Genomic DNA, 15626 nt, shown 5'->3' on the forward strand with positions numbered 1-15626 from the left:
TACCAGGATAACAAGCTTATAAACTCTACAGCACGACCAGACGGGAGTGCTGACGTCTGATTCTGATCTGGGTGGCTCTTTGTACTTCCAAGCTGACAAGTCTTTGGTTTTTTGCCTATACTGTGCTCTTTCTCACACACAGTAGTCTACAAAATCTTGCGTTTGATGAGAGGGCGCTGACCTTGGGACAGGGTCAGTTTACCCAAAATAACCAGATTCTCAAGCCGTCCCTGTGGTCAGGAGCAGGCACCTCCAACATAGGGAGGAGAAGTAGATGGCAGGGGCAGAACCCATCGCTCTCATCCAACAGGATTCTTTTCCTCCTCTTCTAAGACACCTTTTCTTAACACCTCTGGCTGGGAAACTACTGCTGCAGCCAGTAGTGTTCTCATGTGCATTTGCCAAAGCAAGCAGGAAAAGTTAACCAAAAGCCTAATAAATAGCCAGGGACAACATTTTAGGAGGAGGTTCTCTCTCGTCATCAGCCTTGTATTCACTATTGCTTTCACAATGCCACCAACTCTGCTCAGCTGTTACTGACACACAACAGCAGCTATTCTCCTGGGGTTTAACTTGGCTTTCTTTCAGAAGCGTCTTGGGATTTACTGGTAAATGGAGTGTTTTGTAAACTCTCAAAGATTCTTCAGTATCAGTCCACCTGCATCTCCTGTAGCTCTTTTTCCTCAAAGACCCCAGTACACAGCAGCAAGGTAGAATTAAGATAAAAAGTTTGAGTTGATTTGCTTTTCTCCACTGGCAGAGCCCATGAGCTTTTTGCTTCTCAGATCTCTAGAAAAATACTGATGGGTCACCTTACCAGGAAAGGGAATACAGCTCAAGCAACACTTACCCAGTTTTACTAGCACTACTTTTATTCCACACACAGAAGCACTAACCTATTGCCAGTGCTCTTTCAAGAAGCCCCTTTTCTTTCCACTGCCCCAGCCAGCATTTCCCTTTCCATGCACAACCGCCATTCCTCAGTAACAAGGAAATCAAGACTACGACACCTCAGCAGGTCACCGCTGAATCCCTTCAACGGGCAACGGAAGGGAGAATTAAGTGACCATCTCACAGCAGCAAGGAGAAATAATCTGCACTGGTACAATTGTTAAAGAAAGCCCAGATGCCAAGCAAACACCATAATCTGAAGCTTTAACCTGGTTCCTGCCCTGAGCCCAGCTGCAAGCCACAGAACGGGACAGGGCCCAGGAACAATCCGCCTGCAGACCCCCAGAAATGCTGGAACTTCAGCTCCCAACAATTCATGTTACCAGCCCATGCTCGCAGTGCTGGGGTACAGAGGGGTGGGTGGAATGGGATGGGGGACAATAAGGCCACACCACAAGGGAGGCACGAGGCACATCCCCGCGGAAGATCAGAACCAACGCAGCCACAAAAGTTTTGCAAGGGCCTTGGTTTGCTCAGTCCCTCTCACACAATCTAATTAGGGCAAAGGAAATTGCTAAAGTTGCTTTTGAAAGACACTCAATGGTGAGGTCTTGAAGGCCCTGAGCTTGACAATTGGCTGCCTACATGAGGCCTAGAAGTACAGATGGAAGGCAGCTTGCTCAGGTGCCAGGCTGTCAGTTGGATTAAAATGACTCATTTATTTACCAAAGAACCTCACAAAGTGCTTTAGCTAACAGGCAGAGAGGGCCTAACGGCTCTCCAAGCTGGGGAAGAAGCTCTCGCGCCTTCCCGGCCTGCCAAAAGTCATTACTGCCGAGTGTGGAAAGCCATCAGCAGGGTAGAGACCCCCGTCGGCAGGGTGACAGATTGGGCTGCGTAATCAGAGGAGGAAGGAGAGAGCACAGAAGCTGTCAGAGGCAAAAGCTCTTGGCTGGGGCCGCCAGAAAACTGGCAAGATGAGTTAGCGTGACTGAGTAAACAGCAAACAATCTCCAAATGATCTTTCCTCTCTCCCTGGAAGAGATGAACTTGTTTAAAAGGCACATCCCAAAGGAAGCCGCAAAGAACTTCAGTGAAGGAGAGAGAAATAAATCTGGATGAGACCCTCTGAGATACACAGCCCTTCTTTATTTTCTTGTCTGCCAGCTTATATTGTCTGGCAAAAATATTTTATGGAATATATTAATATACATATGACATAGAGCAAATTAATAAAATGAACAGCAGGTCCCATTGCTTACTAGAGCGGAAAGATGGGTGGAGAACATGGCATAAGGGACAAGGGAAGGACGGTAACACTATTGATGTTGCTCTTTTGTGAGCCAGGTTTCAAAATTTTGTGGGCACAAACCATGATTTTGCAGTGCAAAGAACAGAACCACCTTTCTGCAAAACATTTTTGCCGCTACGAAGAAAAGCATCAGAGAAAGCAATGCCCTCGGAGGGGGGAGGTGGTCACGGTGCCTGGCTGCCCTTTGGACATCTGCGTTGGGGAGGCACCTGTAATGTGGGACTAGCGCAAAATGTATCTCTATATTAAGGTGTCCATATGGTCCCCATTACTGTGGTAACAGGCCACCTCCTGGTTTCAATGCATTTGTCCTCCCAACATCTCCGTAAGATAGAACAGTGCTGCTATCCCCATTTTACAGATGGGGAGCTGAAGCACAGAGAGATTTTGGACTCAGACACACAACTTACTGTGCCTAACGTGCTAACCGTGAGCCAGCTGAGCCACGTAACTGTAACTGTCAGGATTTGCATCCCCGCTTTGCAGTAAATGCAGAGTAGCTTAGATTGAAACGAAGGAGGGTTACGATAAATGCGTTACCTGGCACTACCCTCTTCACGGCAATCTAGGTTAATTCACGTTATCTCCCATTTATGACAGTTCAGGAGCAAACACACAACTATCGGTGCTCAGCTGACATGTGCCTACTCGCCTTGTCATCCCAATTCCACGTCCACTTGTACGGAGTCTGTGGCATGGCAGGAAATCAAACCACATCTCCAGTGTCTCCAGAGGGGGATTCCATCCACTGGGATTTCTTTCTCCAACTTATTCTTCTTCCTACCTTGTCAATAGCCGTACGTTTCCTGGCAGATTTTTCCTGCCACAGGCTGTATTTCCCCTTCGAACAGGGGGGAACCCAGGAACTGATATCTCAGCTACTGCAATGATTTTATTTTCTTTGTCTAAAATTGAACATTCACTGTCTTTCCAAACTCATTAAACTGAAACTTCAGTAACAAGACATGTCCCTAAAATTCCTCAGTTATAGACAGCATGTGCATGAAGAGTTTAGCTATTTACCATTTAGACTTTACCAAACACTTCTTAACTTCAAAACACTTAATCTACACCACTGATTAAGCTCTGCTATCCGCTTCAGTTGAGACACTTAAGTATTATCTCCCTACACAGGGAAACCCAGTTATAGTTATACTTATGCATTGAAAAGATGCATTTTGACCTTGATCAAATCACTGAAAGGCTGTACACACAAGCAGGACCAAGACTACTGTGTAGCAAGTAAAATTTTACAGGTGATACAATATATAATTTTACAAGGTTAAATCAAACACTCCTCTATACATGGCAGTCCTAGTTTGAACTGCAAGGATAAAAATAAAATTCAGCCTCCACTCTCCGAAAAAAAAAATTGCAACTAGTTTGCTTTAAGAATAATGTGCTGCAAGAACAGGAGTCATTTCAGAGCTGGAGAGGGTTTCTCAGCTCTAATTACTCCCGATCATTGTAATTTACAAGTTTGCGGTGGGTAGAAATCGCCAAGATTCACACATTTTCAGATCAACAGCTGCCACTATTAGAGAGCAAATCGTGCAGGCTTCTGCACCACTGCAGCAGGCTAGCTGTGGCACCGACAGGTCAGAAACAAGAAATGGAAGGTGCCACCACAACACAAGGGTGCCAGCAAACTTCAAAAGAGGACAAGAATTTCTCCCTCAGCATCCTTGAAGGAAGCTTGAAGGACAAAGCATGGAGAGCAGCAGAGCATGTATGTTTCTAATGACACTAGTCTCTGTTTGGGCTTCCCCTCCACTCCTGCAGGTTTTTGTTTTTAACCTTGGGGTAGTCATTAAGATGGGAAATATCACATTACATCCAATTTACCTGGCAGTTATGGGGCATACTACAGATTAGGATGGCGTTATACTGACTGCATGTAGAGGGCAAGGTTCCAGCTTTGAATGAACAGATTTTTCCAGACGTAAGACCATGCAAAATACTTAGAGGCCTCTTATACAAGACATGCACTTTTTCTGTATATGGTACCTTGCAGCAAAAGATCATCTAACAGTTTGCAAAGAGGGCACCAGTCCTTATTTAACATGCGAGATGCTGAAAAAGGAGATGACTTTCGTCAAGGTCAGACAGTGAGCTGGAAATAGAGCTCAGTGCCAAATCCTCTGCTCTACCATTAGATATCAGACAGGCCCATTAGTGTGGAGCTGCAAAGGGACTCCAAGTTACTTACAGTGCAAAGCAAGATGCCAGTCTTGGATTTTAGGAACTCCTGAAAGACCTCTGTTCTTTCCTAGAGGATTGAAATAGAAAAATGAAAAGAGTGCTTATGCACATTACAATCAAACATACAGCAAATTAGCTAACGCAACAATTTAAACAACCACCCGTTGTTCACTATATCATGTACAGCTTCAAAAGCAAAGGAATTGACTTAACAAATTAGTCAAGACTCTTCCTGCAAATGGAAAAAAATTCTGTTGCATACAGGTAGGTCCCAGGTAGGAAGGCAGAGTGTCTGGGACAAGCCTGAATGCATTTAGCCAAATCAAAGCAGCCAACACCTCCGTGGTTTACACAGAAGCATGGCCTGCGTATGTCAAAAAGCAGGAACCGTTGAAGCACCGGCATACTTGATGGGCACCACAGGCTTCTGTGAACGCAAGAAAAAGCCGGACATCTGAACTGCTGTCTGTCCAGTCACATTGTGGGCAGGATAAGCGCATTTTGTTGACACAGCGATATAGTCACATCACAAGAGATCAGCCTCATCATGTGCCCAATGGGGCATGCAGGCAGTCACCGGACTGACTGTGTAATTATTAAGTATCAGCTGCACAGTTGCTCACGTGAATCATTGTGCGATAAACCTTCTAAGTAACAGGGTAGGAGAGATAAGACCTTGGCTGGAAACCCCTGGGCAAGGAGGCAGGACTGCTGGGCCAGAGCTCCAGGGCACCCTCCCATGGCCTTCCTGCAAGAAAAGGCCTTGACCTGGTAAGGGTCACCAATGGCTGCTGACACTGGGACGGAGGCCGTTCCTTCCCACGAATGTCACAGGCGGGCACCTTCCATCACAACAATATTTGCTGTCACACAAAATGATCTCCGAGCACTAGCAACCAAAGGCCTCAGCAGCATTTGGTCTTCGCTTGCCGGCACCACCCATCCACCTGCCCTCTCCCTCCTTAGCTCTGGGAAACAACCGCACACCCACATTCCTTGATCTGATTCCGTTCACTGTTTTCCTTCTCAGAGCTCAGGCTGTCTCTGGCCTCAGAAACATCCTACTCGTTTCCTTCTTGTCCCTTTTGCTCTCTCCTTCTAAACTATCCTCGTTTCTATGTTTCAAGCCTTCCTCTTCAGAGTTCTAGCAAGGAATTATATGTGAATGTCCTGTTATCTTGATGATATACAAGAAACCTTCCACACTTGACTCCCAGCTAGAGGTACTGTTCTAGGAAAGATGGGAAACTTGGGCCTCGCCGACACACTGAACCCTCTGCTGACAAAAATTAAAGAAGAGAGCGCGCTGTATCTTGTTGACAATGACAGCAGCCGTGCTCAGCAGTACCATATGGGATCCACAATTTAGCTCCATTAATGCTCTTAATTTGAAGACATCAAGCACTAATTACACACTGGGTACTAAAAAGGCAAAACCCTTCCCCTGGTGCCAGCTACTTAGTGGTGTTCTGTTGGCTTAACAGCTGGTCAGGGTAGAGTTGGGCCAGACCAGGCCTGCTCGCTCGCTCAGGCAGGCAGGTTGAGGAAAGGCCAGACTGCAGGGACAGCAAAGCACATGTTTCTGGTCTCCACAGGATGGGAATGAGTGAGAAAAACAATGGCTCTTCACCTCTTGCTTCATCAGATGAGCTCTATTCATTTACCATCTCTGCTGTGCAGCTCAGAGTAGAGCGGGAACTCTCTCCATCACAGACCAGGGGCAGGATCAGGAGGTCCCTCAGTTATTCAGAGAAACACTGCAGTAACAGCTCATTTGACACTCTTCTGGCCCTTCAGCCCTCTATAGCAAGCTCCAAGCTCATCACCCAGGCCAATCCAGCTAAAACATAGACCTATTTTGCGATAATCACTGTTATATTGCTATCATTCCATCCCAGGGAAATGAGCAGTCTGTCAAGACACTGTTTTTCAAAATCAAAGCCACACCATTCCACCCTCATCTAATGGGGGCAACTTATTGAGTAGTAATATTTTGGGGCATGGGTGAGGTTCTCCTTTGGTGTTAAAAGCCTGTCTTGACTGCATGAGAGAGAACCATAGATAAATAAATGGTTTAAGTGTGTCCACTGGGAATAGAGAACGGCTGCCTCAGTCTGCTGAAATAACACCTCTTGCCTCTTCAGCTGTGTTTTTCAGATATAGCTATCAAGGTACTTTCTAGTAAGTGGGACAATATTCTTATTCTCATTAGCAGATGGAAGAGTGAGGCCCCTAGAGGTGAAATGACTCTATCCTCTCTTCTGCCCTCCTCCCCAAAATAACCACACAATAAATCATAGGGAATAAGGAATAAAACTGTGTATCCTGACATTTTGAGAATGCTTACTTCCTGGTCCATGTTGCCGTGCAGTCGTAGAAACTCCAAGTGCGCAGAGGAAACAGAAGAAGGTTCAGGTTGTTCTGACTCTAGCCCTCCTGAAAGGACCTTTAGAAAGAGCTCGTAGTAGAATTCCACTTGTTCACAGCTGGAGAAAAAGATGATCATCTTATGGTGTTTTTCAAACTGCAAGAAAACAAACCAAGAAAATCACATCTGACCATTTCCACAGACCTCTCCCAATTCCCTGGTCATTATAAGATCTACGTGGCTTCTAGTTCTGGAGACACGATTATCCAGGAAAGGATTATGGAGTTTGACACCAAATACTGAGCCCACAAAAGATGTACGAGTACATAATGCACAGGTATCTCACTGCCAGTGTGAAAGACACAATAACACCTCAGCTCTTGTGGCTCTCTGTACCCTAGATGCTCTTCAAAGCCCTAGATCCAATCCATGCTGTCCTTGACAGAGTAATAGATAAAGGAGTCAGAAAGGGCAAAGGGCTACTTAATAATATAAATGCAAACAGAATATCACCTTGCATTTCTCCAGGATAAAAGCTGCTAACATGACAAGCCTCAATTTGCTGGGGACCATCACGACATACTGCTTGAGCTTCTCCGGGACAGCAAAGTTTTCTTGGTCCATGCAGTTTGATGAACTACTGGCTTGTCTGTCTGTTTGTGATGCTGGTTTGATCCCGTTCCGGATTTCATCTGCTACGGAGATGCTGATGGGATCATTCAAACTGATATTGGCTAGCCGCGTTACTCCTAAATCACAGAAAATGAAAAAATACACAAGGTCCAGTCTGAGGAGCTGCTGGGGAGCATCATAATATATTCACATAAAAAACCCCAAGAAAACAAAAAAGCAACTAACGCAATTCCAGTGAAAAGCAGTGAAGGGCAAGAAACTAATGAGCCATGCCTCAGACACTGATAAACACCTCCACAAACTTCAGACTTTTCAGGGCTTAGCCAGGCTTAGTTGTTGTGGACTCCACCAACAGCATCTCAAGACACTACTACAGCCAACCATGCTATTTTACACCACATAAATGTCTTGACCAGATAGACAGCATTTGGCTGTCCGTGTGTGCAGGAAAAAACACAACCGATCTTCACTCTATCAAGAGTGCAGGAGTCATGAGTCCTGGCTCAATTCCTGCCTCAGCAACTGACTTTTTGTACAATATTGAGAAAAACTCCTGTCCTGTCATTCGCTTTTAACCTTACTCCTATATCTGTAAAGCAAATAAATGAACCAGTTTCCCAGGTTTACAGCAAATTTGCTTTGGAATTTGTGAGACATATGTAAGGACCATGTAAGTGTATACACTGACAGAAATTCCAGTAACAGAGGACAAGTGTCATAAGCCCAAAGAAATCAACAGAAAATCAATATTCCAGTTGTGCAAAGGGCTTCAGATTGGGCTGTAATGTAATCAGACTCAACCAACTATTTTGCAGTTGCCTGTGCATTATTCAACTAAAGGAGATACCACGTGTCTCTAACGTACCTTCCGTGAGGGTTGCTGAGAGCAGGACATTCTGACGTGTCTCTCTCTCAGCATTTAAAGCATTGAGTATCACAGCTACATCCTTCTCAAAGCCCAGGTCCAGGATCCTACAAAAACAGCAGAGGTGATGACAGAATGAGGAGAAAGTCTTAATAATGCTCCATGAGCTGACTAGGAATAGGCGAAGTGCAAGAGTTGATCAGATCTTTTGTCCATCCGCTTCACGTTCCATCTTCATGGTCAGACATGTCAGAAGACACCGAGAGAAACTGCCATAAATCTCTGTACAATAATCTGTCCAAAGGGGACATTTCTTCCTAATCCCAGACATCTGGTGTTCGGCCGAGGCCACTCAGCATGAATGGTTTAAGATCGTGTGTGTGACCACTCTTTTTTAATAAAAATATTTAGTGAATTATGATGCAGAGGGTATCGTAATTATTTCCCACATTGAAACACTTGGAAGTTTACCTGTCTGCTTCATCAATAATCAGCCACTGAGTACGACGGAAATGAATACATTCTGTGGACTTGATATGATCAACCAGGCGACCAGGAGTTGAAATGAGGATATTTATCCCTTTGCGTAATCTATTTAGATTAAATGAAACAAACAAAACCAAACAAAACACACACACACAAAAGAAAAATAAATAAGAAAAAAGAAAAGAAAACATACAGGTTAGCAGTAACTCTGGAACAGGAAACCAGAGTGAAGAAATGGAACCTGCAGAGGAAAAAACCATGGCCACAGTAAAATCAGCAGGGACAGTACTTTCTCACTGATTAAAACTGAAATTTCTGGCACAGCTAAATTTTATCCTTGCTTATCATTGATACTCAGAGGCATGCTCTATGATGAGGACAGGGTGGAAAGCAATATTAATAATATTTTTAAAATAAAAAACACCGAAGCTAGGTTTTCTTTTTTAATTAAGTTTTTTTTTTTTTTTTTTTTTTATTGTCAAGAGTAAGCTTCTTTTTGTGTATGCTTATGTATAGAGAAACGAAAATTCCATTTTGGATTACCAGCTTACAATTCAATTCTTGAAAAGGGAAAAGAAAGAGATTTTTAACACCAGGAAATCTCTTCTCCAGAAAGCAATTTCCCCTGTAACAAATACTGTAGCCAGCACTTGGTGGTAAGTAAATACAGGTGTTTGTCAGGACAGGAAAAAAAACCTGCCGACACAAGAGATCATCTTTTCAGAAGGCTCACCAACATTTTAGAAATAGATCCAGCTGGGGCAAGTGAATATTTCCTGCTGACCCAGTCACCGTGTCTGTGTCAGACCCAGGGGGATCACAGCTTGATCCAAACTTACAATCCTCTCTCCCAGTAAGAAAAGCACTCTGAAGAAGAGTAACAGATAAAAATGCTGCAGAGCAGAGGAACCCAAAATACGATTTAAGAAGCTGGCTTCCTACCTGGCTTTTTCTGATTTTCTCTTTTCTCCCCCCATTAGCACTCCAGGCACAATCCAGGCAAATGGCTACAGAAAGGAAAACCAAGACCAATATCAATTCCTCTTAATAAATCGACAGAGTCTAATTCAAAAATGTTGTTTCTTGGCAAAAAGAGAAAAGACTGGGGCTGACAGCGGTGTGCACCTGATTTAATCTCAGATCCAGTCTCTCACCCACAGCTACATATCAACGGCACCTTTAGTTCCAGCCATGGAACTTGCTTCCCACATCATCAGGAAGATAGAAATGCAATCATTTTTGCACCACTTCCAATCACATAATAATATTTCTTTTCCTTCTCCCCATGCAGCCTAAATGTTCAAAGACAAGCTACAATGCTATTTCTTCATCTTGCCTTTAAGCAGCATCTTCCTGTGGCCAAGGAAAATTTAAGAAAAAACACAGGATCGAAAAAGTTTATTTATACATATCTAGACCTACATGCATATAGTCACCAGGGCTGTGAACATTAAATGTCAGTCTCATGGATACTGGCAGGAGTTTTTGCCACTTAGTTTAATGAAGTCTAATCCTTCATTGAATCCAATAGTGTCCAATATTTACGGGGGAGATAATCAAAGCCCAGCACTGCCATTGCCTCACTTGAAACGCAGGCCAGAAGCAGAGCACAGCTTGTAGGGACTGCACAAACGCAGGGCTGGTAAATACGCTTAAGTTTGCACGGGTCAGTGCTCGCCAGAAATGCTCCAACAAAATAGTTTCTACAAAAAGAATTTATTTTTAAGGTTTAAAACAAGGAAGATGTCTAAGCAAGATCCAGGCAATAGCAGACTGAAGTACTTTAAACCTCAGCATGACACAAAAAAAATCTTACTTGGTAATTCCAGCACTAAAAAAGACTTGGAAAGTGCCTTATCATTTCAAGGAAAAAACAGAAGCGGGAGCAAGACTATGGATCAGATAAACAATTTAGATGCCTTCTAGCCCCATGGTAAGATACTCTGCCTCAATTCAAAAGAAAACACTATCATCCAATGATTTTAAAAGCCTTCTATTTTCTCCAGCCATTCAACTGGCGAAGCAGTTCCCCAAGTTCTACTCCCCATCTGAAACCCATCTGCGCAGTATTAGTTTCAGTAAAACAGTACTTGTCATCGTGAGAGTTTCCATTCAGAACTCAGACTGAAATAAGAGTAGGCTCTTCTAAAAACAAAACTGGCAAAATCAGCTACGCTTGTTTATCAAACATGTGCAACTAAGGTGCCACAGTTAATCACTGAATTGGTCATGCAATAGTTTAAAACACAATACAGGGAAATCATGCTCTTAAACAGATTTATCTTTAAGGACCATATATCTTGCCAGAGGCCAGATTTCCTTAAACATCAGTTGAACTAACAGAAACTGAAGTTGCTCAGCATTTTACAGCAAGAAGCTCAAGGAATAAGAAGAACACAGAGCAGCGAATTCTTACCTTAAGTAGTTTCTGCATTGTATCAAAACTTTGGAGGGCAAGCTATGGAAAGCAACAGAAGAAAGTGAGCTCTGAAAAAGTCCCTGGACTACAAAGATGGACTATAACTCCCTTTGGCTTACAAAATCTGTAAACTAATCTAGTTAGATATGTTCATCAGAATTCTAAAGACAGCCTTAATTTTTCTTTTAGAAGCTGCTTATTATTTTACTTTCTTGCAAAATCTTGCAGAGCACTGACCCATGGAGCAATCTCAGTGCTGGATCTTTCTCCCTCTCTGTCTCCCAGTCAGCAGAACACAGATGGTATGCACAAAGTTTGCAAAGCTCAGTGTCTGGTCAGGAAGAAGCATTTAGCTGTTGGGTTGGATTTGTTCACAGCCACTTCTGCCGTGGCAACGATGAAGACCCAGAAAGGCAGAGGTGCCACCATGACCCAGTTCTGGAATGACTGTGAACAGGGCTTAATTATGGTAGTAAAACTCCTTTAAATGCCCTGACTAGACATGCTACATACAACTACTTGCCAAGCTGTCACGAAAGGCCATTGCTTTCAATACAAAGTAAAAGTAATACCAACTGTAATTATAAATTGTCTTCATAAGTGCTCTCAATGGCAGCCCTTTAAGGAAGCTTATGAACAGTTTTCCAAGTGCTCAATATTCATACAGCATCCTAGAGAGGCAGTAAGTTTGCTGCTGTAAAAATTTAAATAGCTTCAGAACTTTCTCCCTCCATGGAACTGAGCTGAGATATTGCACTGCGGGTTGCATAAAATATTGTGCCCCAAAGTAGATAACTGCAATCAATTCTCCACCTGGAAGTTATCATCATTTGACACACACACAAAAAAAAAAAGGTTGGTACCCTCCTATGAAATTGCCTTTGCAATTGCAAATAATATAAATCAAATAGAAGAGAGTTCAGAGGAGAAACCAACTCTTGGAAGCCTCATCTTCAGCATTCACTTATGGATTTGAAAAAAAAGGGCTTTAAAAATGCAACGTTTGTATAAACCTCCACATTTGCAAATCTGGTTTTACGCATCCCCCTGTATGAGCTGGGCAAGCTTCTCCCTCCCACTGCAGTCTTCATAGTTATTTCCAACTGCATGAGGAAAACTTATGTTCCTTCTTTCTTACTTTGCTATGGCACTGAACAAAAATGACGACACACATCCAGAGAGCAAACACTCTGTGAGGGCAAGATCTGAGCAAATACAGTCAACATTTCCTAAGACAGTTCCTGGTGGACCCACAGCTACACGCTAAAAAAAAAAAAAAAAATCAGTGTTCAAACACTCAGAGTTCAAATACTTCACACAGAATCAGAAAGAGAAAAGGCCACCTACCTCTCTTGTTGGGACTAAGATGAGTGCATAAGGTCCATCACTGCGCTGCAAACAGAGAAGACAAGAGGTCCACTAAGAAGAATGTAGCACTGATATAGAGCACTTCCGCATCTAACTGCTATTAGCTGCCAAAGTGAATTCTGAAGGGGTTTACTACATTTGTACACAACAGTTTGGGGTATTTCCCCCTATCACCTTTAAAAAAAGCCCAACAGTCTTTTGAATATCAATGCTGCATTGCCTTCCCTCTCCTGTACTTGGAAACCTGCTCAAACTCACACCCAACATTTTATTCCATACTCATATTGTTCCACTCTTGTATTTCTGAGTTGCAGAAATACTCTTATTTTGATGCACAGCACCAATTTGCAGGTAGTAGCTGCAGAAAGTAACAATCCAGGATGGGTTGGAAACATTTCAACCCATAAGACAAGTCAGGATGATCTCTTCCCATAAAACAGAGATGGCAGATCTGCAGCAGCACTTTCTGGTCAACCAGATGATCCAAACTGGGAGCAATTATCAAACCGCACTCCGTGTCAAAGGTTAGAAACTTATTACTCCTACAGACGTGGCAGTAACCTTTGTTTTCAGTTCTTCCAGCTTCCAGACCACTGCCTCTTCTGCATTCTGCCTTCTCCAAACTTGACAGCTAGACTATTCACAATTTAGCCTACTCCATGAAGTAAACGGGAATGGGTAACTTTGTTCTCATATCACCTGCACCTCAACAGTACAGGGGGATCACACAAGCCGCACGTACAAATCAAGGGGGAGAAAGGCTGCTTGATCTTTGTATCAAGAAGAGACAGTGATGACCACAAGGTGAGAGCTGGATTTTATTGTTATTAATCTTAGCATCAAAAGCCAATATATTTAATTCATTTGCACCTACCTGTATTTTGGATTCCATCCCTTGCAAAGACTGTACAAGTGGAATCCCATATGCAAGAGTTTTACCTTTTTGAAAGAGAGAAAATTGGAATAGTTTCCATCAAAAAAAAGTGGCCATTACAGCACTCCAGCAAATTAAAGTACCATTCATCCCACCATTCTTAAAACGAGGCCAGAGTGTGGAAAAGTTTTAATTAAGTAGAAAACTTCCAGAACGGAAGATTGACAGGCAATTCACCAAAGGGTTAAATTAAAAACCAGAGGTGGTGGTATCCCACTAAGATCTATCTAAATAAATAACTCCATAAAATCTAAATAAATATCCCCAGCCACCCAAAGAAATGAGACATCCAGACACAGTTTGCTGTAGCACAAGCACACGAGTTTATACGGTAAGAGTGTGTGCTGCTCTGGTTTAATATGACTTAGGGAAGGAGAGTGACAATTCAATACTGACCTGAACCAGTCTGAGATCTCACTAGAGCATCTTTGCCTTGCAGGAGCACGGGAATTGTTTGCTTCTGAACACTGTGTAACAAACAAAACAGGTCAGGAAACACAAATCCAACACATGACAGAATCCTAAGGTTTGAACATACAGTGACCGTTTGAAAACTGTTTACCCCAAATTCCATGCAATCATCTCTGCTGTGTAGCTACATCAGTAGAGGTGATTTAGAAGGAAAGTCACTAGATAACACATCTCACATGATAAACTGAAAAAAGGTGATTTTATGATTCACGCACAAAGTTAGAAGGCAGGACTCCAAGGTCCCACCTTCAGCTGTGACAACTGACTCGCTGTGTAACTGACAAGTTATTTCTCCTCCCAAATTTTGAAAGCAACAAGCCCTACAGCAAATGGGACAGCTTGACAGGTCCTGTCTTCTTCACAAACCAATTACATTATAATTAAACGATCACAGGTGATTGGCTTTACGGGGTAGTGAAGGGCAAAATTTTTAGATTAATTTGCTTACCTGGTCATGCTATTTATCTTTAGGACAGTGTTTATTGTGGATATCTAGAGAGATAATAAAGAGCAGTAAACAGGTTTCATTGCCAAACTGTTCCTTTTGTTACTTTTTGTAGTACAAAACAGCAAAAACCAGAAGACTGATGCCTACTCCCTACATTACTGGTCCAGGGCAACTGGATGTAAAAGGTCTCAGGTCCTCAAAATACTTCTTAGTTAATCAGACTTGGAACATTGCTGGTGGTATCACGAGATATCAGACTTGTTAAAATACTGCACTCCCAAATAGTTTTCTGTGGTTTTTTGGTATTATAACTGCAAACGGTGACGGGTGCTGGAACAGCGTGTTTGGGGAGGGGTCAGGCCACTGTCCCGCATGCTGAGCTAAGGGACTCCAATGAAATCAGGCAAAGTCCTGGTGATTCTATCCAAGTCACCATGAGTAAAGGTGCATCTCTCAGCTCTCTAACCTGCCCCCCACCCAAACCAAAGCACGTTTCAAGGCACACAGCCTTCCTGCCACTCACCAGATGTGGATGGAGCTCCAACTCGCTAAAAGATTCTGTAGTGAAAACATTCTCTTGTACCTGCTGCACTGCTTTTCTGAGTTCGGGGAAACAAACCAAAACAAAGCACATAGCATGGTCAAAAATTCTACAATAGTATTCTATGCAAACAGCAATGAAACTACATGTACCAAGTAACTGCTTTGCCCAAGCAAGGGCAAGAATTCAAGACATTACATTTTAAGGCATTGAAAGGGGTTTTTTTCCTCCCATTTGTCTAAAATACCTGTGGATTTCTGGGATATCAGGGTTGTTTTTAAACAGGCTGGACGTCTTAATGAAAGGTTTGCTTTTCTGGCTTTCATTTCGGTTGTGAGTCAACTGCTTCTTAGGCAGAGATTTTTGTGATGAATTTCCCTTTTCCCTATCAGCTTCCGTAGCACATTTCTTGAAGGTGTTTACTGATGCCTTACGCTTCCGTTTCAAAGGTGGGTTTCCATGCGGTGACTGCAGCTTTCTTTTCAGCGCGTTAGACTGCTTTAATGTTAACAAACAAACCAGATGGCAAGAATTCGTTAATGACAGAGAATTAACAACATGGTATCATGTTGAACACAAACATCAGCCCACAGGTGGACCCCTTATTTTTGGAATCCCCTACCCCATGACTAAAGAAACTAAGTTTGATTTTTACAGCTAGACAGTTCCTGCTCTAGCAGATTCACCC

The 15626-nt window shown here is 43.0% G+C and overlaps 1 protein-coding gene across 2 annotated transcripts in view; it reads right to left on the reverse strand.

The window, feature by feature from the left end:
- The window catches only part of DDX31 (DEAD-box helicase 31), a 44152-nt gene that overhangs the window by 27402 nt on the left and 1124 nt on the right, over positions 1 to 15626 (reverse strand). The window contains exons 2-14 of one of the 2 annotated variants that reach the window (XM_065648421.1): positions 15186 to 15433; positions 14921 to 14996; positions 14398 to 14441; positions 13875 to 13945; positions 13419 to 13483; positions 12524 to 12568; positions 11174 to 11215; positions 9700 to 9764; positions 8743 to 8862; positions 8272 to 8378; positions 7287 to 7522; positions 6753 to 6929; positions 4413 to 4472 (exon numbers count right to left, since the gene is read on the reverse strand). In XM_065648421.1, the coding sequence (XP_065504493.1) occupies positions 4413 to 4472; positions 6753 to 6929; positions 7287 to 7522; positions 8272 to 8378; positions 8743 to 8862; positions 9700 to 9764; positions 11174 to 11215; positions 12524 to 12568; positions 13419 to 13483; positions 13875 to 13945; positions 14398 to 14441; positions 14921 to 14996; positions 15186 to 15433 (1356 nt within the window). Of the gene's footprint in view, positions 1 to 4412; positions 4473 to 6752; positions 6930 to 7286; positions 7523 to 8271; positions 8379 to 8742; positions 8863 to 9699; positions 9765 to 11173; positions 11216 to 12523; positions 12569 to 13418; positions 13484 to 13874; positions 13946 to 14397; positions 14442 to 14920; positions 14997 to 15185; positions 15437 to 15626 lie in introns of both variants that reach the window. The other variant, XM_065648420.1, reaches the window with a different exon arrangement.

This window comes from Caloenas nicobarica, chromosome 19 (assembly GCF_036013445.1).
Source record: "Caloenas nicobarica isolate bCalNic1 chromosome 19, bCalNic1.hap1, whole genome shotgun sequence".
NCBI lineage: Eukaryota > Metazoa > Chordata > Aves > Columbiformes > Columbidae > Caloenas > Caloenas nicobarica.